General features: G+C 38.4%; 1 protein-coding gene across 2 annotated transcripts in view; it reads left to right on the top strand.

Annotated features, from left to right (window-relative positions):
• PARD3B (par-3 family cell polarity regulator beta) overlaps positions 1-23,944 on the top strand; it is a 1,108,767-nt gene that overhangs the window by 611,978 nt on the left and 472,845 nt on the right. For both annotated transcript variants that reach the window (XM_032277671.1, XM_032277670.1), the window contains exon 11: positions 10,679-10,864. In XM_032277671.1, the coding sequence (XP_032133562.1) occupies positions 10,679-10,864 (186 nt within the window). The remainder of the gene's footprint in view (positions 1-10,678; positions 10,865-23,944) is intronic.

The raw sequence follows: 23,944 nt of genomic DNA, 5'->3' as shown, positions 1-23,944 counted from the left end.
TTGTAGATGTTTGGCATTAATTCTGAGGCCTCTGTTCTCTTCCATTGGTCTATATCTCTGTTTTGGTACTGATACCATGCTGTTTGGATTACTGTAGCCTTGTAATATAGTTTGAAGTCAGGTAGCGTGACAAAAAGTCATCCAGCTTTGCTTTTTTCTTTTTTTCTTGGCTATGCAGGCTCTTTTTTGGTTCCATCTGAAGTTTAAGGTGGTTTTTTCCAGTTCCTTGAAGAAAATCATTGGTAGCTTGAGGGGTATAGAATTGAATCTATAAATTACTTTGGGCAGTATGGCCATTTTCATTATATTGATTCTTCTTAACCACAAGCATGGAATGTTTCTCCATCTGTTTGTGTCCTCTCTTATTTTTGAGCAGTGGTTTATAATTCTCCTTGAAGAGGCCCTTCACATCCTTCATTAGTTGTATTCCTAGGTATTTTATTCTTTTTGTAGCAATTGTGAATGGGAGTTTGCTCATGATTTGACTCTCGGTCTGTTATTGGTGTATAGGAATGCTTGTGATTTCTGCACATTGATATTGGATCCTAAGACTTTGCTTAAGTTGCTTATCAGTTTAAGGAGATTTGGGACTGAGACGATGGGGTCTTCTAAATATTCAATCATGTCATCTGGAAATAGAGACAATTTGACTTCCTCTAATACACTTTATTTCTTTTTCTTGCCTGATTGCTCTGGCCAGAACTTCTAATACTATGTTAAACAGGAGTGGTCAGAGAGGGCATCCTTGCCTAGTGCCAGTTTTCAAAGGGAATGCTTCCAGTTTTTGCCCATTCAGTATGATATTGGCTGTGGGGTTGTTGTAAATAGCTTTTATTATTTTGAGATACTTTCCTTCGATATTTGATTTATTGAGAGTTTTTAGCATAAAGTGCTGTTAAATTTTTTTAAAAGGTTTCTCTGCATCTATTGAGATAATCATGTCTTTTTTGTCTTTGGTTCTTTTTACATGGTGGATTATGTTTATAGATTTGAGTATGTTAAACCAGCCTTGCAACCCAGGGATAAAGCCAACTTGATTGTGATGGATAAACTTTTTGATTTGTTCTTGTATTCAGTTTGCCAGTGTTTTATTAAGGATTTTCACATCAATGTTTACATGGACATTGGCCTGAAATTTTCTTTTTTAGTTGTGTCTCTGTCAGGTTTTGGTATCAGGATGATGTTGGTCTCATAAAATGAATTAGGGAGGATTCCCTCTTTTTGTATTGTTTGGAATAGTTTCAGAAGGAATGGTACCAGCTCCTTTTTGTACCTCTGGTAGAATTCAGCTGTGAACTTGTCTGGTCCTGGACTGTTTTTTGTTGGTAAGCTATTAATTGCTGCCTCAGCTTCAGACCTTGTGACTGGTCTACTTGGGGATTCAACTTCTTCCTGATTTAGTCTTCAGAGGGTGTTAAGTGTCCAGGAATTTATCCATTTCTTCTAGATTTACTAGTTTATGTGCATAGGGGTGTTTGTAGTAATCTCTAATGGTAGTTTGTATTTCTGTGGGATTGGCGGTGATATCTCCTTTATCATTTTTTTATTACATCTGTTCTTCTCTCTTTACTTTTTCATTAGTCTGGCTAGCGGTGTATCTATTTTGTTGATCTTTTCAAAAAAAGAAAACAGCTCCTGGATTTATTGATTTTTTGAGGGGTTTTTTTGTGTGTCTATCTCCTTCAGTTCTGCTCTGACCTTAGTTATTTCTCATGTTCTTCTAGCTTTTGAATTTGTTTAATCTTGCTCTAGTTCTTTTAAGTTGTGACATTAGAGTGTCAATTTTGATCTTTTGTCGCTTCTCATGTTGGCCTTTAGTGCTATAAATTTCCCTCTAGACATTGCTTCAAATGTGTCCCAGAGATTCTGGTACATTGTGTCTTCATTCTCACTGGTTTTGAAGAACATCTTTATTTCTGCCTTCATTTCATTATTTATCCAGTAGTCATTCAGGAGCAGGTTGTTCAGTTTTCATCTAGTTGTGTGGTTTTGAGTGAGTTACTTAATCCTGAGTTCTAATTTGATTGCACTGTGGTCTGAGAGACTGGTTGTTATGATTTCTGTTCTTTTGCATTTGCTGATGAGTGATTTACTTCCAATTATGTGGTCAGTTTTAGAGTAGGTGTGATGTGGTGCTGAGAAGAATGTATATTATGTGGATTTGAGGTGGAGAGTTCTGAAGATGTCTATTTGGTCCTCTTGGTCCAGATCTGAGTTCAAGTCCTGGATATGCTTCTTAATTTTCTGACTCATTGATCTTTCTAATATTGACAGTGGAGTGTTTAAGTCTCCCACTATTATTGCATGGGAGTCTAAGTCTCTTTGTAGATCATTAAGAACTTGCTTTATGTATCTGGGTGCTCTTGTATTGGGTACATGTATATTTAGGATAGTTAGCTCTTGTTGCATTGATCTCTTTACCATTATGTAATGCCCTTCTTTGTCTCTTTTGATCTTTGTTGGTTTTAAGCCTGTTCTGTCAGAGACTAGGATTGTAACCCTGCTTTTTTTTTTTTTTTTTTTTTGAGACGGAGTTTCGCTCTCGTTACCCAGGCTGGAGTGCAATGGCGCGATCTCGGCTCACCGCAACCTCCGCCTCCTGGGTTCAGGCAATTCTCCTGCCTCAGCCTCCTGAGTAGCTGGGATTACAGGCACGCGCCACCATGCCCAGCTGAATTTTTGTATTTGTAGTAGAGACGGGGTTTCACCATGTTGACCAGGATGGTCTCGATCTCTTGACCTCGTGATCCACCCGCCTCGGCCTCCCAAAGTGCTGGGATTACAGGCTTGAGCCACCGCGCCCAGCCTGTAACCCTGCTTTTATCTGCTTTTCATTTTGCTTGGTAAAGTCTTCCTCCATCCCTTTATTTTGAGCCTATATGTGTCTTTGCATGTGAGATGGGACTCCTGAATACAGCACACCGATGGGTCTTGACTCTTTATCCAATTTGCCAGTCTGTGTCTTTTGATTGGGACATTTAGCCCACCCATTAACATTTACGGTTAATACTGTTATATGTGAATTTGATCCTGCCATTTTGATGCTAGCTAGTTGTTTTGCCTGTTAGTTGATGCAGTTTGTTCATTGTGTCAATGGTCTTTACACTTTGATATGTTTTTGCAGTGGCTGGTACTGGTTGTTCCTTTCCATGTTTAGTGCTTCCTTCAGGAGCGAAAATTTGTTAATAAATGTAGTGTAGCCTAAGAGTATAGTGTTTATAAAATCTATAGTAGTGTACAGTAGTGTCCTAGGCCTTCACCTTCACTCACCCTCACTCACTCTCCGACTCACTCAGAGCAACTTCTAGTCTTGCAAGCTCCATTAATGGAAAGTGCCCTATATAGGTGTACCATTTTTATCTTTTGGACCATATTTTCCTGTGCTTTTCTTATATTCAGATTTGTTTAGATACACAAATACTTACCATTGTGTTACAGTTACCTACCTACAGCATTAAACACAGTAATGAACTGTCTATGTTTGTAGCCTAGGAGCAGTAGGCTAGACCATATAGCCTAGGTGTGCAATAGGCTAGACCATCTAGGTTTGTGTAAGTACACTCTGTGATGTTTGCACAATGATGAAGTCACCTAATGATGTATTGCTTAGAAGGTATCCCTCTCATTAAGTTAGTCCTAACTGAGTATGGAATTAAATTATATATACCATATGTATACACTATTTGTATTATATATAATATTCATAGTATTAGATTATATGTATATCTATGTGTATATATGTCATTATTGAAATGTGTTTATCCTCTCTATAGTAGACAATCTAGTAATATAGCAAATGGTTCTTATACCATCATAAATTCATTGTATTCTATTTTACTTTATTTTTTATTTTTATTTTAATAGTTTTGGGGTACAGGTGATTTTTAGTTGCATGTATAAGTTCTTTAGTGGTGATTTCTAACATTTTGGTGTACCAATCACCAAGTGGTATACACCATACCCAATATAAAATCTTTTAACCCTTAACCTCCCTCACACACTTTCCCCGAGTCCTCGAAGTTCATTATATCATTCCCATGCCTTGGCATCCTCATAGCTGAGCTCCCACTTATGAGTGAAAACATATGATATTTTGTTTTTCATTCCTGAGTTACTTTACTTAGAACAATGGTCTCCAGCTCCATCCATGTTGCTACAAAGGCCATTATTTTTTCTGTTTTATGACTGAGTAGTATTCCGTTGTGTATATATAAACATTTTCTTTATCCACTAGTTGGTTGTTGGGCATTTAGGTTAATTACATATTATTGTGATTGCAAATTGTGCTGCTATAATCATGTGTCTTTTTCACCTTATGACTTCTTTGCCTCTGGGTAGATACCCAGTAGTGGGATTGCTGGATTGAATGGTAGTTCCACTTTGATTTCTTTGAGGAATCTGCATACATTTTCCTATAATCGTTGTAATTTACATTCCCACCAGCAGTGTAAAAGTGTTCCTTTTTCAACATATCCATAGCAACATCTATTATTTTTTGACTTTTTAATTAAGGCCATTCTTACAGGAATAAGGTGGTATCTCATTGTGGTTTCAGTTTGCATTCCCCTGATAATTAGTGATGTTGAGCATTTTTTCATGTTTGTTGGCTGTTTGTATATCTTCTTTTGAGAGTTGTCTAGTCTTGTCCTTTACCCACTTTTTGATGGGATTGTTTGATTTTTCTTTCTGATTTGAGTTCCCTGAAGATTCTGGATATTAGTCCTTTGTCACATGCATAGTTTGCAAATATTTTCTCCAACTCTGTGGGTTGTCTGTTTACTTTGCTGATTATTTCTTTTGCTGCAAATAAGTTTTAAAATTAGGTCTCACGTATTTATTTTCGTTTTCATTGTATTTGCTTTGGGGTTCTTAGTCATGAATTCTTTGCCTAAGCCAATGTCTAGAAAAGTTTTTCTGATGTTATCTTCTAGAATTTTTATGGTTTCAGGTCTTAGATTTCAGTCTTTGATCCATCTGGAGTTCATTTTTATATAAGGTGAAGATGAGGATCCAGTTTGATTCTTCTACATGTTGCTTACTAGATTTCCCAATACCATTTATTGAAAAGGTGTCCTTTCTCTGCTTTATGGTTTTTGTATGCTTTGTCAAAGATCAGTGGGCTGTATTTGCTTTATTTCTTGGTTGTCTATTCTGTTCCATTGGTCTACGTGGCATTTTTATACCAGTACCATGCTGTTTTGGTAACTGTAGCCTTATAGCATAATTTGAAGTCAGGTAATGTTTTGTCTCCGGATTTGTTCCTTTTGCTTAGTATTGCTTTGGTTGTGAAGGCTCTTTTTTTGTTGTGTATGAATTTCAGGATTATCTTTTCCAGTTCTGTGAAGAATGATGATACTATTTTGATGAGACCATCGTAATTTCTTTTTAATTATTTAATTAAAATTAAAAAATAGAAAAAATAGAAAAAAGAAAATAGTTTATATATCATTGCTAGTAGATAATAAATTTTTTATGCATCTAGATGGGGCGGGGGCAGGGAGATAATAGGTATGTAGAGGTCTGAATATGTGTATAGAGTACACATGTTGCATAACTGAACTATGCTGTACGTGTAAGCTCTTGTGCTTATGTTTTATTATATTCCCACATGATTAAAAGTCATCACACCAATAGTATTTTATACTATTTTATATAGTTTTATCATTCTTAATAAAAAATCACCAAGAAAAGCATACGTATAAGCATAGCAGGTCTAATAAGCCTCACTTGATAGGTTGCATTTTCCTCCTTGATTCTTTGTGTATGTATGTGGTGGGAGGAAGTTGTTGTTGTTCTTTTTGTTTTTTTTTGTTTCTGTTTTTGTTTGAGACAGAGTCTCACTCTGTCACCCAGGCTGGAGTGCAGTGGCGCAAGCTTGGCTTATTGTAACCCACACCTCTTGGGCTCAAGCGATTCTCCTGTCTCAACCTCCCGAGTAGCTGGGATTATAGGCAAGTGACACTATGAATGGCTAATTTTTGTATTTTTATTAGCTGGGATAACAGGCGAGTGCCACTATGACTGGCTGATTTTTGTGTTTTTAGGATTTCACCATGTTGTCCAGGCTGGTCTCAAACTGACCTCAAGTGATTGCCTGCCTCAGCTTCTGAAAGTGCTGGGATTATAGGCATGAGCCTCCGCACCCTGCCCCATTCTGGATCCCTGTATAAGTAAAAGGAAACATTTTGTATATGCACTTATAAATTTCTGTTTTCTACCACCTGTCCTACTCTGTTCATCCCACAGAAATCATACTTCCTCTGGAAAATTAGCTGCCATATGATTAGAAATATAACTAATTATGTGATTCTCCAGTAGTTGATTCTGACCAACTAAGTGTTCAGTCATGAACCTGTGGATCTAACACTTTTTCAGCTTAATTGTGCTGAAATATCTCTTGTTTTTTCCACTCGGAGACATCTGTCATCCCTCTCAGTAAAAACTGCCTCCCCATCCTGGGACTTGGGAACATATGAACAGGCAGCAACGCAGCCAACAGTTGCTAAAACACCTTCTGGGCGCTGGTTGCTTTGAATTTACTGCACTTAGCAGTTGTTGATTCAGGGCAGTAGTTCTCAATTGGAGGTGATTTTGACCCCAGGTGACATTTGGCAATGTCCAAAGGCATTTTTGGTTGTCGCAGCTTGGCAAAGAGGTACTGTTAATATCTGGTGTGTAGTAGCCAAGGACGTGGTCAAATATCTTGCAATGCATTGGACAGACACCCACAACAAAAAAATATCAGCTTCAAATATCAGCTGTGCTGAGGTCGAAAAAGCCTAAGTTGAGGGTTCTGTATGACCGGCCCTGGGCAGCTGCTGGTCATAAGGCCTACACCTATGCGGGGGAAGAATTAGAGCGTCCATTCTGGGCATGGCTCTGGGAATCTCAAGGATGTTGTATCTAGAGACTCGGTTTCTAGTGGCAAAGAATAACAAGTAACGAAAAGATTTAAAACAAAATGAAATTAACAAGATTTCTCTTACTACACCAGCCAGACTTAGTGTGTGTGCGTGTGCGCGCGCGTGTGTGTGCGCATGCGTGCGCGCCGTGTGTCCAGGCGTGCGCGCCGTGTGTGTGCACTTTATATCTGTGAGTGGAAAGAGCTGTTGTCTGAAAGATGGAAGACAGGTAGAATCCGAGGTTTAGAGGTACCACTGCTTGAGAGATCGTCATATCGCTAAGGTCTTGCATTTAGGGCACTTGGAGTACTTTATACCCATTTTCATTTTGCTACAAAATGCTGTCTGGTAAGATTTGAGTTTAATTTTCAGAGTTACTGGTTGAACCAGTATTATTGGAAGGAGGCATTCAGCATATTGATTTTTTTTAATGTTAGCTAAAGGGACATTTATTTCTAACAGAGGAAATGGCTGTGTTAACTACCCTAATGGCTTCCTTTACCATTTGGGAAGTTCGCTATTATTGGAGGGCACTAATTATGGCTTAAGCTTGATATAGCATAAGAAAGATAAAACATAACTGTACTTGGGTGAAGAATGTAAATAGCATGGTGTCTTACTGTCATTGTAGAATACTGTCCTAGAATTTCTTGAGGGGTAGGTTAAATCATGGGACGGACAAAAGTTGAGACACAAGGATACAATATAGTATAGCAGTGAAGAGTCTGACAGTTGAACTCGCAGCATAGAATGCTGGTTAGAGGCACAGAGGAAGGGGAGATTGGGGAAATGTTGGTCAAAAGACATAAAATCTCAGTTAGGAGGAATAAGCTCAAGAGGTGTATCCTACTACATAGTGACTAGAGTTAATAACATTGTAGGGCCGGGCACAGTGGCTTATGCCTGTAATCCGAGCACTTTGGGACGCAGAGGCAGGTGGATCACGAGGTCAGGAGTTGAAGACCAGCCTGGTCAAGGGAGTGAAACCCCATCTCTAGTAAAAATAAAAATTTAAAAAAAATAGCTGGGTGTGGTAGTGGGTGCCTGTAATCTCAGCTATTTAGGAGGCTGAGGCAGAGAATTGTTGGATGAACCCAGGAGGTGGAGGTTGTGGTGAGCTGAGATAGTGCCACTGCACTCCAGCCTGGGCAACAGAACAAGACTCTGTCTCCAAAAAATAATAGCTAAGTTGAGCTAATTAACATATGCATTACCTTACATTCTTGCCATTATTTTTTAAAATAATAATAATATTATAGTTTATACTTGAAAATCTCTAGGAGAGTAGACTTTAAGTGTTCTCAACACATACACACAAATGGCAAGAATGTAAGGTAATGCGTATGTTAATTAGCTCAATTTAGGTATTCCCCATGTTGTACTCCATAAATATATAAACTTTTCATTTGTCAATTAAGGTATACTCTTAAAAAGAAAAAATAATAAAACACCTTTTACATCATAGTTTACAGAAAATGTGCCACCTTAAAATTCTATACTGTTGTTGAAAATGGATACCGAATAATGTCCAACATGAAAATGTAGCAGACCACTCAAAACTATTCACTAGAGGAAAAGATTAAAAAAGAGAGTCTGACACAGGAACCACGCTGTGCCTGAGCCCCACAAAGCCTCCACATTCCAAGTCTTCTGGACTGTAAGCATGCCATTTAGCTGCTGTGCACCTCAGTTTCCTCATCTGTGAAATGGGCCTGACAGTAAACCTTGTAGCTTTGTTGTGAAGCATGAGTGTATTAATATGTGCAAAGAACTCAGAAAGGAAGTAGTCAGTCATTGTTTGCCTTTAGTGTATTGTTTCTGTTGTATTTTTGAATCTCAGATGTCAGACTTGAAAAAAAATCTTCAAAAGAAAAGATAACTGTGATGCGATCTGATTTCTATTTTGTTTCCACCGCTTAGATAATAAATGATAGGTGTCAGTGCAAAGAGCAGCTGTCGGTCTTACTGAGAATTAAATATAATTGCCAAAAGAGAAATGATTTTATCATAAAATGAAGTGATTTGAAGCTATTCCTAAAGCAAAACTAGTTCTTGTCTCTTTGTCTCTGATAGAGAAAAGCCAGAGGACCTTTGTAGTTTTTCTGTTGAAATGGTGTTCACAAACTTATAGTAGAACACTTTTTCCTTCAGTTTGCACTTTAATTCAGTGGAACTTTATTAGACTGAAATTAAGCAAATCCCAGAGAGGCCTGGAAACATAATTGATTGTGAAATGTTATAGATTCTAAACGGGGCGTTTTGAAGGACAAAGATGAAGGCTAATAGTTTACATTTAGTACTAAATGCTGGCATTCCAATGGAAAAAAGACAGCTAGTTGTAATCAAATAATGGGATTTGTTTTTTAGATAATAATATAATAAGTTAGTTAAAAGAGCTAACTTGTAAAAGATTTGTTAAGCCATAAAGTTTCATTTCTTTGACCAACCTGTTGTCAAAATCTTCACAGATAACTTCATTTAAAGAAAATTAACTGAAAGAATTATTTCTTTTAAAGTTAGATGTGGATTTTCTCTATTTGGGGAGGGGTTGAAAATGTCATGTCAGTGGAGCTGGCTGTGATCCGACCTCTTAATCCGCTTTTAATTATGGGTTCCTTGCTACTTCTGATTTTATAGTTATATGTGACTGACATTCAGACATTCATAGTAATTTTTTAAATATGTAATTTTACATAAGAGTCCCTTCAATGTGACCTTAGGATAAGAGTCTCTAGATATAATTATAGAGAGGAAGGAACTGCCAACCTAGAGTGAGTTGATCGTTTCCAGGGATATCTCATTCTCAAATTTTCCAGTTGAACACTGTGGCAGTTTCACACTTCTACAAGCTTAATAGGAATACAGAAGGGAGACCTGCAAAGATTCTCATGTGGACGGCACTTGTCTGTTCCCACCACTGTATATTTGAAAACACTAGGGACCAAATAAGATTAACCACATACTTCTCCCTGGAGACCTGAACCCTAAATATGCCTTTTGCCACCATACTCTGTGTTTCTTGAGAGCAGTATGCTTGCGGCTAGGTGTCATTTGTCAAATATGACATGAATATTTGTTGCACATAATCATTTTTATTTAGGTTTAAAATTTTAATGGCAGTGAGTTATAATACCTAAAGATGCATGCTGAAAGCATGAGTTTTGACAAAGTGAAATTTCATTTGATGATATCCATTATAAATCATTTTTCTGTAACTTTAAACTAACATTTCATTTATTCAGTGCTCTGTGTCTTATTGACAAACTTTACCAGTAGTATTGTTTCCGTAGTAAATGATAGGTCTTAAATTACATATGCCGAGTATTTTCCTGAAATTTTCAGACATTTCTACACTAAGCTCTGTATCTTCATCTGTAAGGCGAAGATGTTAAGACTCCGTTATCTTTAAGATCTCTTCTGATACCCAGGATACCCTAAGTCTAATGTCCAGCATTTTTTATTATGCAGAATATCCTGCTGAATTTCCAAAGGCTTACAAAGTGTTTCAAATTGCATCACTCTAACTTGCCAAACGATCCTCTCTGTTGACCATGACCAACTATTATTTCCTGAGACCTCTTCCCTTGCTCCATGGATGGGATTGTGGCTCCTTGCAGACAGTGAAGACCAGCCTTTGCCTGCCAGGAACCGATTAGAGCTGTTAAGAGATCAAGTCATCCTGTCCTGCTGATTGCATCGGTGTCTGGTCATTTGAGAGAGTGAAATATTAATCTGCTTTCTTCTTTTCACTCTTTTCATGTGTATTCCCCTAACAGAAAGGAGAACCTGACTGCTGTGCACTCTCCCTGGAGACCACCGAGCAGCTCACCTTTGAGATCCCCCTGAATGATTCAGGTTCTGCTGGCCTCGGGGTGAGCTTGAAAGGGAACAAATCCAGAGAAACTGGAACAGACTTGGGGATTTTTATCAAATCCATCATTCATGGAGGCGCTGCTTTTAAGGTGAGTGGGAATGACATTTGTACATCCTTTCAGAATGCACTTGGAGATGTGACTGTTGTACTTGGAGACTGAATGGAGAAAGTGTCTGACGACTTGAGGCCACTGAGGTTTTCCTGCCAGATACAGAAAATATGTGTACGAACAGATCTGGGGAATAACTGGCTGCTGTTTTTGTACCTTAACTGGTTATTTTTACTTCTTAGAATTAGCTCTAAAAACCCATCATGATTAGCATTCTTTTTTGCATACTTTTTATTACTCCATTAGGATTCCTCTGAATTTGTAAACTGACAGAGTTGAGCCTAAAAATACACAATCAGAAAAACAAAACTAAAAACAAGTAAACATAAAGGCAGCAAATAAGACAATTGCACTTGCAAGAATGAAAGCTCAGTGGAGCCTCAGAGAGATTGTAGTATAAATTAAAGGCCGTTTATCACATTTTATACACTTGAAGAAAACCATGGTGCCTGGAATGCATATTTCTTCTTGAACACTTGGAGAAGCTTATAGGTTTCCAGAAAAAAGAAAGAAGATCATGCTTCTGTCCTTTCACCTCAGGGTGAGCAATGTGTTAATGGCTGTTTAATACAGTGTACTAGTTAGCTAGAGGGGCCATGTTCAAGTCCAGGTCACTCTTCACTACCTAAGTGGAAACTTAGGCCAGGGGCTTGACCAGCTGTCTCCCATTTCCTCGCCTGTAGAATGGTGATAATAAGTAATACCTACTTCATAGGCTTCTAGTATTAAATAAATTAATACACATAATGTGATGAAAACAGTAAAGTGATTATAGAGGAAGGATACATGTTTGCACTTCTCATCACCATCTTTTTTATCTCATATCACGCAAGGTTTGAATTCTGCCTTGCCTACTCTCTCCCTCTGTGAATGTAGGCAAGCTGCTTATCCTTGGCATGCCTCAGTTTCCTCATTTGTGAAATTAGCAGTGCCTGCCTCCTTGTGCTGCTGTTAAGACTGAAAGAGACAATATGTGTCACGTGCTTAGCACAGTGCCTGTCACCAGATGCTGATAAATGTTAGCTATATGAAAATAATCTTGATATGAATAAGGTCTGCCTTCTCCCACAGCAAAGCCAAGAAGACCCCATTAGACTATACAGAACATCCCTGCACCTGGAATTCTGGTTCTGTTGAAGCACCTGTCTTCGCACACTTACCCTTCCACTTTTGTTTCAGACTAGACATGGAGATAATGCCTTTTTCATTGGGAAATAAATGCACTCTGGATAGACACCTCTTTAGCTTACTCCTTGGTTTAGTTAGCTTTTGTCCCATAATAAATAATCATAATTTTTTGGTAATATACATCAATAAGCCTTTATTTTTCTCATAGCTCTGTGCAGGGGAGTTGGGGTGTGGGAAGGATTCTGATTCAGGCTGGTGTCTCTTGATCCCACTATAACTATGATGAACTGAGTGTGCTCCACTTTTTTTGAGATGGAGTCTCGCTCAGTCACCCAGGCTGGAGTGCAGTGGCATGATCTTGGCTCACTGCAACCTCCACCTCCAGGGTTCAAGCAATTCTCCTGCCTCAGCTGCCCAAGCAGCTGGGACTACAGGCAGGCACCACCACGCCCAGCTAATTCTTGTATTTTTAGTAGAGATAGGGTTTCACCATACTGGCCAGACTGGTTTCGATCTCCTGACCTCGTGATCCACCCACCTCGGCCACCCAAAGTGCTGGGATTAAAGGCATGAGCCACTGCATCCAGCCTAAGTGTGCTCCCCTTCACTCTCCTGCTCCTTGGATCAGCTGGCTAGCTGGGCCACGTCCCTCTCATTCCTCGAGGTGGTCAGAGGGCCAGCAACTGTGAGTGAATCCTCACAATGCCCAGGTTCCAAACTGGCACATTGTCACCCCACACATAGGCCACTGGTCAAAGCAACTCATATGGCTGAGTCCAAGGTTAGGCAGTAGAAAACACACTCCACCCACGATGAAGCTATGGCAAAGATGTGGATGCAGAGAAGGGCAAAGAATTGAGTTGAATCATTTAATCTAGAAAACTGGCTCAGAACCACATAACCAGGAGCAAAAGAGAAATAATAGTAACAGCAACAACACCAACAACAATAGCAATGAACATTTATTGTGCTTAGTATATGCTGGACACTAGGGTAGGTGTTTCATATGGATTCTCTAACTTTATTTTTCACATTTACATTGGATTGTTTTCAGGCCATTTTATCAAAGTGAAAATTACAGATTAGAGCCTTTACTGCCTTTCCCATGGTCAGATAGCTAGGAATTACTTTAAGATTTGAATCCAGGCAGTCTGACTCCAGAGCCTGTGTCATGCTGCACTGAAATGAAGGCTCTTCCATATGATCCATTCACATTGTTAGAGAGCAGGGCCCATTGGACTAGGGCTGTCTTGTATGGTGCTGTCATCCTTATCCAAGCCTTCTAAATATGTGCTAGGTTTGAGGTTGAGTTCTTGGTCATGTTTGTGGATACCAGCTTGATATTATTATTCTTATTCCTAATGACAGCTCTATTTGCAGAATTTATTCCAAGTAAAATTGAAACTGAGATGACTTTTTGGAAATTAAGAGCAAACATCTTAGCTTTTTTTATGGGCAATAACTTAAGCTCAAGCAGATATTGGCGAGCACAGGTTTAATATGTATATCCATGTTTGTGTAAGTGAGCATCTCCTTACCTAAGCAATTTCTAACAGTCCTGTTTCTTGCAGAAAGATTTCACTTTCCATTTATGTAAATTTCTTCCCTGACACTGTTCTGCTGAGTCAGACAATCACACCATTAAAAACCACTGAACAGTATATTTATAGCTGATCTTAAACAGTAAAAGGCATCAATCATGAACTTAGCCTTCTTGTGAATGTTTAGTATCCATTTGTCTTGTTTACCTTTTGCAGTGTAAAGGGTAGAGGCCTGGGATTTGTTCACAAGAAATCTGATTAACCAGGAAAAAAAAGTATTTTTCCATTCTCCTACTGCTGTTCCAGTAATCCACTGTTACTCCTAGCACATTTCCACCGGCTCTGTGATTCAGAATTCTGTCTTAGGAAAATTGTTTTGAGACTTTGTTCCTGTCCCTGTTGAGAGGATACAAATGTAACAGACCACAATGTCCCTGGGGCAGAGGAGAAATAAGCATTGGGAACATCTACCTCAGCATCTGGCCCTAGGTTTTTACCTGAAATCAACAAAATAATCCCTTAACCAGAGCACAGACTTTTTCTCCTGTCCCTTCATACCACTAATTAGTTCTCAAGGTGTTTTTCCCTCACGGAAGGTGGATTTTTTGAAAACTAAACTACTTTGAAAGGTATGACCAAATTCTTCTGTGCATTCTGTGTGCTAGATTCTCCTGGGGGCTTCCGTTGGTATAAACAAAGATAGGCTACTTCTTGCCAGATGTAAAACCCCTGAATAACTTGACTCTAATTGAGGCCCTTGGTTTTGTTTTGTTTTTTTCTTAACTCAGGCTACTGCTTTCTATCATGTCATCTCTTGTTTGAGTTATTTCTAATAGAGATATAAATCTCTCTATTTGGAAACAAGAGCAGCCAGCTACTTTAGGACACCCTCTTGGAAGGAAGTCCCTGACTTTTTCTAAAAACCAACTGAACAATATTTTTACCCTTCTCAGAATTATTCAAACGCTTAATCTCATCTTGATATTTAACTTTAAGTCTGTACATTAAGAAATAAAGCCCAGGAACTCTTCTCTGCATTCATCAGGCTGCAACACTTTGGATAACAGCTGATTTGTCATACAAAGCTCTTCGTAGGCGCCACTGAAGCATAACTTGTAGCTCTGCCTCTTAGTGTACTATATGGCCATTGACCATAACAGCAAAATATTACTTCTTGGAGCACTGATGCTAATATGCTTAAGCATTAGCATGCATTACATGTTTGTGGTTTCATTTAGTTTCTGTCTTTCTTCCTGGGCATTTGCCCCTGACATACAGTGTGATTGCTTCTAGAACTAAAATATATAAAATACAGGCATATGTGTCAACTGCTCCTGAAAGAATTGTGAGCATAATGAAATTATGACATCCACGAGAATGATTTTCTAAAATTCTGTTTTTGTGGTTGAAATTTAAAGTGAATGTGGTGGTGGTATTGCTGTTAAGTAAAAAGAAGTATCGTCTTTGCTGCAGGTAGAAAAAACACCTTGAGATTGCTTATACCCATTACTGGAGATAGTAAAAGAAAAAAAAAGGAAAAAATACCTTGAGAAAAATACTGCCCTTTCCCTAAATCCACATCAAAATTTGCTTTTTATGTTATCCAGGAAAGCAGAAATAAAGTCTCAGTGATCAGTATAAAGATGTTAGATATTTTTATATTCATTTGCTAAACATTTTAAATTCATTTTGAGATCAATGTTTTTTTTCTTTGCTTTGCTTTTCATGTACCATATTTACTGAAATTTCATAGTAAAAAATCAGTTGTACATCTATTGATTATGCTTCCTTAAGCTGCTTTTTTGGCTACCCTAAAGCATTACTTTAAAAATGAATACATAGCTAGAATAGTGATATGTGTATATATATATATATATATATAAAATTGCATTTTAGGTTCTGGGGTACATGTGAAGAACATGCAGGATTGTTACATAGGTACATACATGGCAATGTGGTTTGCTGCCTCCATCCCCGTCACTTATATCTGGCATTACTCCCCATGTCATCCCTCCCCAACTCCCTATTCCCCACTGTCCCCCTAGTCCCTCCTCGCAGACCTCAGTGTGTGAGCTCCCTTCCCTGTGTCCATGTGTTCTCAGTGTTCAACACCTGCCTATGAGTGAGAACATGTGGTGTTTGATTTTCTGTTCTTGTGTCAGTTGGCTGAGAATGATGGTTTCCAGGTTCATCCATGTCCCTACAAAGGACACAAACTCATTGTTTTTTATGGCTGCATAATATTCCATGGTGTATATGTGCCACATTTTCCTTGTCCAGTCTATCATCAGTGGGCATTTGGGTTGGCTCCAAGTCTTTGCTATTGTAAACAGTGCTGCAACAAACATACATGTGCATATGTCTTTATAATAGAAAGATTTATAATCCTTTGGATATATACCCAGTAATGGTATTGCTGGGTCAAATGGAATTTCTATTTCTAGGTTCTTGAGGAATCACCACACTGTCTTCCACAATGGTTGAACTAATTTACACTTCCACCAACAATGTAAAAGTGTTTCTATTTCTCCACATCCTTTCTAGCATCTGTTGTCTCCATATTTTTTAATGATCGCCATTCTAACTGGCATGAGATGGTATCTCAATGTAGTTTTGATTTGCATTTCTCTAATGACCAGTGATGATGAGCATTTTTTCATGTGTTTGTTGGCCTCATATATGTCTTCTTTTGAAAAGTGTCTGTTCATATCCTTTGTAAGATACTGTAATAACACACTGTAGTGAGAATAAAAGTTGCATGAAATCTTTGGTACCAGTTCTGAATGATGTTTTTGATTTCAGTATGCTGACTTTGGAAATGGTATGTATCCTGTTGAAACTTTGACATAGTAAGTAAAAATTTAAATTTAAAGGCAATTTTTGCTAAGGGAAAAATGTCATATATCAGGTAGATTGTTTAAGGGCTGTTAAATAGAATGCATTTAAGAATATCAGTTATTCTCTAGAAAATTAATTAGCCAGGTTTGTGCTTAATAAATGCTACTTGATGATGATGAAATTAAGTGAAAGAAAAATGCCTGACATGGCTAATTGTAAATGTATGCACTCAGAATATGAAATAGGCATAATTGAAGTAATTTGATTCCTGTGTGCTTAGGAAATTTGGGATGCTCCTTCTGAAAGATGAAGGATTTTATAATCTGCACTATTTAGTAATGGGTAAAAGATAGAATTTTAACTAATGTAAGCAATCCTGATATTTTTAAATGACTAAACTCTGAATTTTTGAAGAGAAAATGCACAGCTCTAGAATATCCAGGAACATGGCACTTGATCCTGAGCCTTCATGTCTGATTGTCTTGTGGGACATTTAACGGCATCCAAACTACTTAGCTCCAGTAGGAGTTCCCAGCGTGACTAATTTCCAACCCCTTCTCTGCCGGTATCTATAAATCATGTGATAGATCTATAATTAATGAATTCAAAGGAAGATAAAAGGGACAGCTTTTTAAGGAGCGCTAATGTTAAATGATTTCTTCAACTGGCCATTTTTCTTAAAATTTATAATGTTTTCTACTGGTGGGAGAACCTTGAGGATCCTTACTGGTAGTCAGTGTCTTCCAAGCTTTCACCTCTGGCAAAAGGACCAGATAATCTGGGTATGTAAAAGTGCCACTGAAAACCCTCAGATGTAAGAAGCCAAACACTAACATTTTATTTCTAAACACAAAGGTGTGATACACTTTAAGGACAATTAAAAGCAGGATCTTTGCCTGGAAATATACATAAATTCATAATCACTATATACCCACTAAGAATTTAACCTTAACAGGAAATTGTTAATTTAAGCAGAGGAAAAATATTTTTAGCTAATTTTCTGTTTAAACAAAACTGAAAATGCTAACATATGTTAATTCATATAGTCAGGCTTATTATTTATGAATTTTCTACAGTAGTAACTACTTTACTAAAATGTAATATAACATTACTTTTAAAATCTCAAAATAGCTGGCACAGTAATGGGCACCTGTATTTCCAACTACTAGGAAGGCTGAGGCAGGAGGACCACTTGACCTCAGGAGCACCAGATTGTAGTGCAGTATAATGGCACCTGTGAACAGTCAGTGTGCTGCAGCCTGGGAAACACACTGAGACCCCACCTCTTTAAAACAAATCTCATAATACCAGCATCTATCATTGTTTTTTCTTGCTGATCTTTACCACTTTTGCATTTTTATTTCATGAATGGAAATGGAAACAGGAAATAAATTTACATGTATATTATACTGAATAAAATTTTAGAATGCTGCAATATTTTGATGTGTATTTTGGACTCCATGATCATCTCAGTAGGCTTGAAAAAAAAGTTAAGAGTTGATAGTCCTAATGAAAAAGGAGCTTATAATCTACAAAAGTTGATATAGCATGCTAATGATGCTTTGGCTCTGAAAATAGTAACTTTCCCTTGAAAAGCTGTATTAATCTTAATCATAGGTACCTATAGGCCATATATATGTAGACACACACACACACACACACACACACACACACACAACCAGTCACTAGAAAAAATGGGTACAAACCAGAATGCCGGAACAAAACTCTGACCGCAGTATAAACTCTGCATACTATACACACGTTTTCTGTTCTAGCATTCTGGTTTGTACCCATTTTTCTAGTGACGGGTTTTAAGCAGTCTCAGTACACACAGGTGCAAGGGCATAAAAAACAACAACAGCAAGCAAATCAATAAGATAAATATGTTGAAATGGCTTCCAAGATTCTAACCTGGTTAGGCATTCATGCAAAGTATTGTTAATTCGTATGTAACATATATGCTTTAACAAGCTTCTTTTTAATCTGGTTTTCTAGGCCAAAATATGTAAGAGCAGAAAATCAGAAAGGGAATAGGAAAGCATGGAGAGGAAACTGAAATGACAGGAAAGGAAAAAGTATAAAACAAGCATGGACTGTTATTACTGTATAGTACAGCAGAGTATGCGTCTGATGGTTTGAAGTCAGTGCTTCTCCAACTTTCTTGCAGAAGAAATTTTAACATTCAATATGGCTGTAGTAAAGGCCGTAAGTTGCAGTATATTTGTTTCTGCCCCATATTTTTCCAGAATGAGTTTAAAATGGAAAGATTTATAATACATTTTGTACATAGTATTTCAGAATGGTTTATACATATGTTAATTCACGTAGTCAGGCCTCATCCAATAAGCCTGACTATATGATTATGTGTCCCATGGTACTCTAAAAAATATCTTTCAGTTATCTAAAAAAATAAAAAATAAAAATGCTTCATAGGCCCACAGGTGATTTGCTGCTGGAACTTCAGTGGTTTGCTACATAGAAATGGAGTGAGGTTCTTAAGACAATAACTGAATTACATACACTTAAATTTTACAATATCTGAACAAGCAGAGATAGGGCCAGTATGCAGAAAGTAATCAAGCCTTCCTTTTAGAATTCTGAACGTTGTCTGAATATGCGCTGGCATGTTTAAGACAGCTTAGGTTCCTGGATCTCTCATAGTTACAGTTTGTAGATGAGACTTACACCATGACCAAAGCACCCGACTGACTTAATTTAGCAAGCACTTCTTGAACATTGAGTGTGAGTTAGGTAACAGTATATAATAGACTAAACACAGCATACTTAAAATTACCCTTTGTATAATCTAGGAAGCTAGTAGCACAATACATTAAATATGTAAACAACACCAATATGATAAGAGCTAGGATAGGCAAGTGTGAGAAGTATCATGGGTGTTGAGATGTTGGAGCATTTAATTCTGGGGAGAAAACTATGAAAGGAAGGCAATTGCTGAGTCTTGTTTGGGGTGATGGGTAAGTAGACTTTGAAGAGGTGAGCAGGAATGCAAAGGGCATTTTGGACAGAAGGAAGAATGTGGGCCAAATCACCGAGGTTTGTGCACCAGAATACGGTCTGATGTCCCTGGAAAATAGAGGCCTTATTTGGGAAGAATGGCCGTCTTCACATGAGCTGAAACGATGTGAAACATGTACTAACTTTTTTGTTTTAACAACTGTAGTTTAAAAATCTTGATTCATTCTTGCCCTTCCATTGCAATTGTTTTTAAATGAAGGCAAATGATTTCAATCTGGAATACAAGGTTCTTTTCTTAGTTTAGGATTTTTTTTTTTGTTTGATTTGCTTTTTCAAAAAATACAGTAGGCAGATGTTGTCATAGAGTGATTGTAGGGCCCTGAGAAGGATTTGTTGAGGATAATTCCCTCCCTCGATCTGGTGCCATCTTGCCTGGGGCCCTACCCTATTCCAGGGAACATCTGCTCTGCAACCTGAAGTCAAGCTTTGGGGTTTGGGATCTGGGTGTTGATAATATCCCAGGAGGCCATACCAAGGGCCCTGCTAGAAGCATGCAGAGGCAGAAGCCAACATCTGGTCGTGATTAATCCTCTCAACACCCTGGACTAATGTGGACTGGCCTTGGGCCACAGCCAGCTGCCCCTGGGAAAGCCAGCCCGCTTTCTCATGCTTCTCTCATATCTTCAGTGGCTAGTTGAGTTCTTTGCCTTGGCTTTCTTACTCTTTCCTTTGTATTCATTAGAATTTTAGAGGTAACATGGTAGTTGGGGGGAGGGTTTTATCAAAAAATTTGCCAAGCCAGGCGGATTAAGCCACACAACATTGCCAGTAATCATGGAAGAGGATGTACCCAGGCACCAGTGAATATACCACTGGAGATGAACTACAAGGTCATGGGACCCCCCCAGAAATCATAGCTATGCTTTAGAGGACACGCGGAGTACCCTATAGCATACACGATGACCCCTTACTCCAAAAAATTATGTACAATTGTGTACATATACAATTGTGGAAGGACCCTGGTGTAAATATTTTTTTAAAAATGAGGATCTGTAGCTTTTATTAGGCTCTCAAAGGAGTCTAAGAGCCCCTAAGGTTAAGAATCACTAGCAGACTATTTGAAAGCATGGGTTGCAGAGTGACCCAGACCTAGTTCAAATCTGTTTTTAGAAACGTGACTTGTAACAATTTATTTAACCTCTCTGACTGCAATTTCTTCTTTAATAAAATGGGGCAGGCAATCTCAAATCTACAGGGTGTCTCTAAGGAGTCAATTGTCTATTACATATAAAGGGTTTTAGCATGATGCACAGAGTGGAAAATCATTGTCATTAATATAGTGCCTTAATAATCTCAGAAGTCTGAATTTAGAAGCAACACAGCATAAAGCATTTGTGTCCTTAGCTTTAGAGTCGAGGAGACCTGGCTAGGACCATACTCTTTGACAAGTCACTTAATTTCTCTGAGCCTTCATCTTTACATCTCCTAAATAGTAGAAAGTAGCATTTTTGTGTACCACAGAGTTGCTCTAAGAAATGAATGGGCAAAGCCTGGTGTCTATAGCCGTACCCACCTGAAGGCGTCCAATCTCGGAAGCTAAGAAGTGAATGGGCAAATATATGCAAAAGACATGCACAAGAACTAGCGTATATTAGATGCTCAGTAAAACAAAGATGTCATACTCAAATGTTTGTCTCCTTGTCCACTGTGTGTCCTACTGTGATAGGACCAGTGAAAGATGATGAGACTGAAACCAGGCCAGGACATGGAGAAGACCTAATCTCGTACCGGGTTTTTTTGTTCTGAAGCACATTGAGGAAGTTACATTTTGTCTTTACTCTTTTCTCCTGATTATTTTTAATATGTTTGTCTTCCCTTTGGGAATTTCCTTTACTTCTTCTAGCTTGAGGATGGATAGCGTTGGTTATAGGTGGCAGTGGCGCCAGAAGCAGGAAACATAATTGAAGTCTTTTTGTTTAGAAGTTGGATGGGAGTAATACAGGAAGAAAAAGGAAAGGGAGGGAGGAAGGGAGTGAGAGAGAGAGAGAGAGAGAGAGAGCGAGGTGTGTGTTTGTGTTTGTGTGAGACTGTGTAAGTGTGATAGAATATTGGAAGCATGACGAAGATGAAATAAATATCCTAGAATTACCAAATAATATCCTTAAATTTTTGAATTCATTTATGTAAAGTCAATTGAAAGTTAATATTCTCATGCCTAAATATTTACTAGAATATAATATTAATTTTAAAAACCATAAAAAGCTAATTTTCTTTGTCCAAATTATTCCAAAGCAAATGGGACATATACAATTTTGGGAGAGATTTGATGAATTTTTGAATGAGCTCTTCATTGAATCAACTTCATTTTAGGTCAAGACTGGACATAGACGTGCATGTATGGATGTTTCATGTTTCCTGTCTTTACGTCTTCTGTTGTGTGTCTGGATTTTATATTGTATTCCCTTCCAGGAGACATCTGGCAGCATATTGTTCTCTCCGGTTTTGAAAGTCTTTTCCTGAAGCATTACCCCTTTAGGGACTAGTCATTGTCATTTATGTAGAAGACAGGCTGGCTCTATCTTCTACATAAGATATTGTTATTGGTGAACTCTCTTTTTGTTTGGGACTTATCTTCCACATAAGATAGAACTGTTCTATCTTCTAAATAAGATAGAATAGGGAACACTGTAGAATTCAGGACTTGGGCTATTCTGTTCCAACTCTGACCTTCACTAGCTGAGCAAGTCTAGTATCGGTGGAAGTGCCTTTTCCTAATAGGTGTTCGATAAATGGTTTCTCATCCTCTCTGAGCATCACATTATTCATCTGTAAACAGAAGAGGTTGGACAAGATGACCTCTAAGGACCCTCCAGCTCTAAATTCTGTGATTATATTCTAAATGTTAGGACAACATGGTGCTTACTGGCATCACCATTAATGAAATTACACATCGTTTATCTTACAAAGAAAAAGCAAACACCAATAACAACAGACCAGCCAACCCTGAAAATGAGAGCGCGTGGATTTTTATTGTGCCCACAACTCTCTGGTGAGGCTTATGATGAATGTGAATGTCTTTGAAAAAAAATTTCAGCTGCCCTGAGGTGACCTGAACTGTCTTTTTGTTTGGGACTTGGTTACAGGAAACATGTCTTACTTCAGTGTCATTCTGCATGCTTGAGACTTAGAATGTAGCTGAAAACAAAAACAAATAAAATAAGTTTGTGCTTAATAACTGTTGATTTTACCAAAAAATAATGATCTCCTATCTTCTTGTCTGTTGCCTGCCTCTTTACTCTGATCTTGTCTTATACTTCACAGAAAAGGTTGGCAAGAGATTACCAGGTGGGATCTCACTCATATTTCCTTCCTTCCATCTGTAGAGGTACCCGTAAAACTTCCATCTTTATCCTGTTTCTTCCTGTCATAGCAGACGAGGTGTCCTGCAAAGACAAAGCACTGCAAAATCTGAACATTTCCTGCTAACCTCATTTCCTCGATTCAACTCTTCTGATTCCTCCTCCTCTTTCAAAACCAAACATCAGTCTCCAGTCATCCTAAAAAGATTTTTAGTAACAAGATTCAGCCCAATAGTGCTCCTTTCTCATATGACAATAGAACAGAATAATTTCTCAAGTTGTATCTCACTTCACGTAACCAAACTATTAAGGGTGTTTTTTTTTTTTTTTTTTTTCTTTTTCTTCTTAGAGGGAAACAAGATTTTCTTTCTTGTTGTCCAGGCTGGAGTACAATGGCATGATCTTGGCTCACTGCAAGCTCCACCTCCTGGGTTCAAGTGATTCTCCTGCCTCAGCCTCCTGAGTAGCTGGGATTACAGGCATGCACCACCATGCCCGGCTAATTTTGTATTTTTAGTAGAGATGGGGTTTCTCCATGGTAGTCAGGCTGGTCTCGAATCCCCAGCCCCAGGTGATCTGCCCACCTCAGCCTCCCAAAGTGCTGGGATTACAGGCATGAGCCACCACGCCCGACCTGGCGTATCCCATTTTATGTAGCCTTATTCTTTTTTGTGCCTCACTCAAAATTGGATAACAGAAATGAAGAGATTTCTTTCTTGTTTGGCCTTTCCTGTAAATCTCATTTCCAGACTTGCTCCAAATTAGGGTAAAGGTTAAGTGAAGTGGGAAAACAAGAGGAAGGCAGGGGACATTCAGCTCTGAGGAGGCGGTCACTTAAACGGTTTACATCTCTGACTTGAGGCCCTTGTCTATTGATCCCATTGCCCTGCCGTCTCCATTTCTTACCTGAGTGGGTGTGTCCTCCTACTGGGGGGGGCCTCTGCAATCCCACCCAGGTAGCTAACGCCCTCTCCAGCAGGTGGCGTGGGCAGTGCGTCTTCATGAGGGCGTTCGCTCTGGGGAACAACAGCTCTCACCAGGCTTTCTTTTCTCTGCCATCAGCAGAGGCACTTCCTCAGGCCGTCTGCTACATTAGCCCAAGTTTAACAACCCGTCCACATAGTTCCTCACCCAAAGCTGTCTGGTTGGTTTCTATTGTTCATTGTGTGTGTCTGGCTATCTCATTTCTTAGGAAGGTTTTTTTCTTTTCCATTTCA

This window comes from Sapajus apella, unplaced genomic scaffold (genome assembly GCF_009761245.1).
Source record: "Sapajus apella isolate SASKATOON/1434 unplaced genomic scaffold, GSC_monkey_1.0 scaffold10, whole genome shotgun sequence".
In the NCBI taxonomy this organism is placed as follows: domain Eukaryota; kingdom Metazoa; phylum Chordata; class Mammalia; order Primates; family Cebidae; genus Sapajus; species Sapajus apella.
This window is presented reverse-complemented; position numbering and strand designations above follow the sequence as displayed.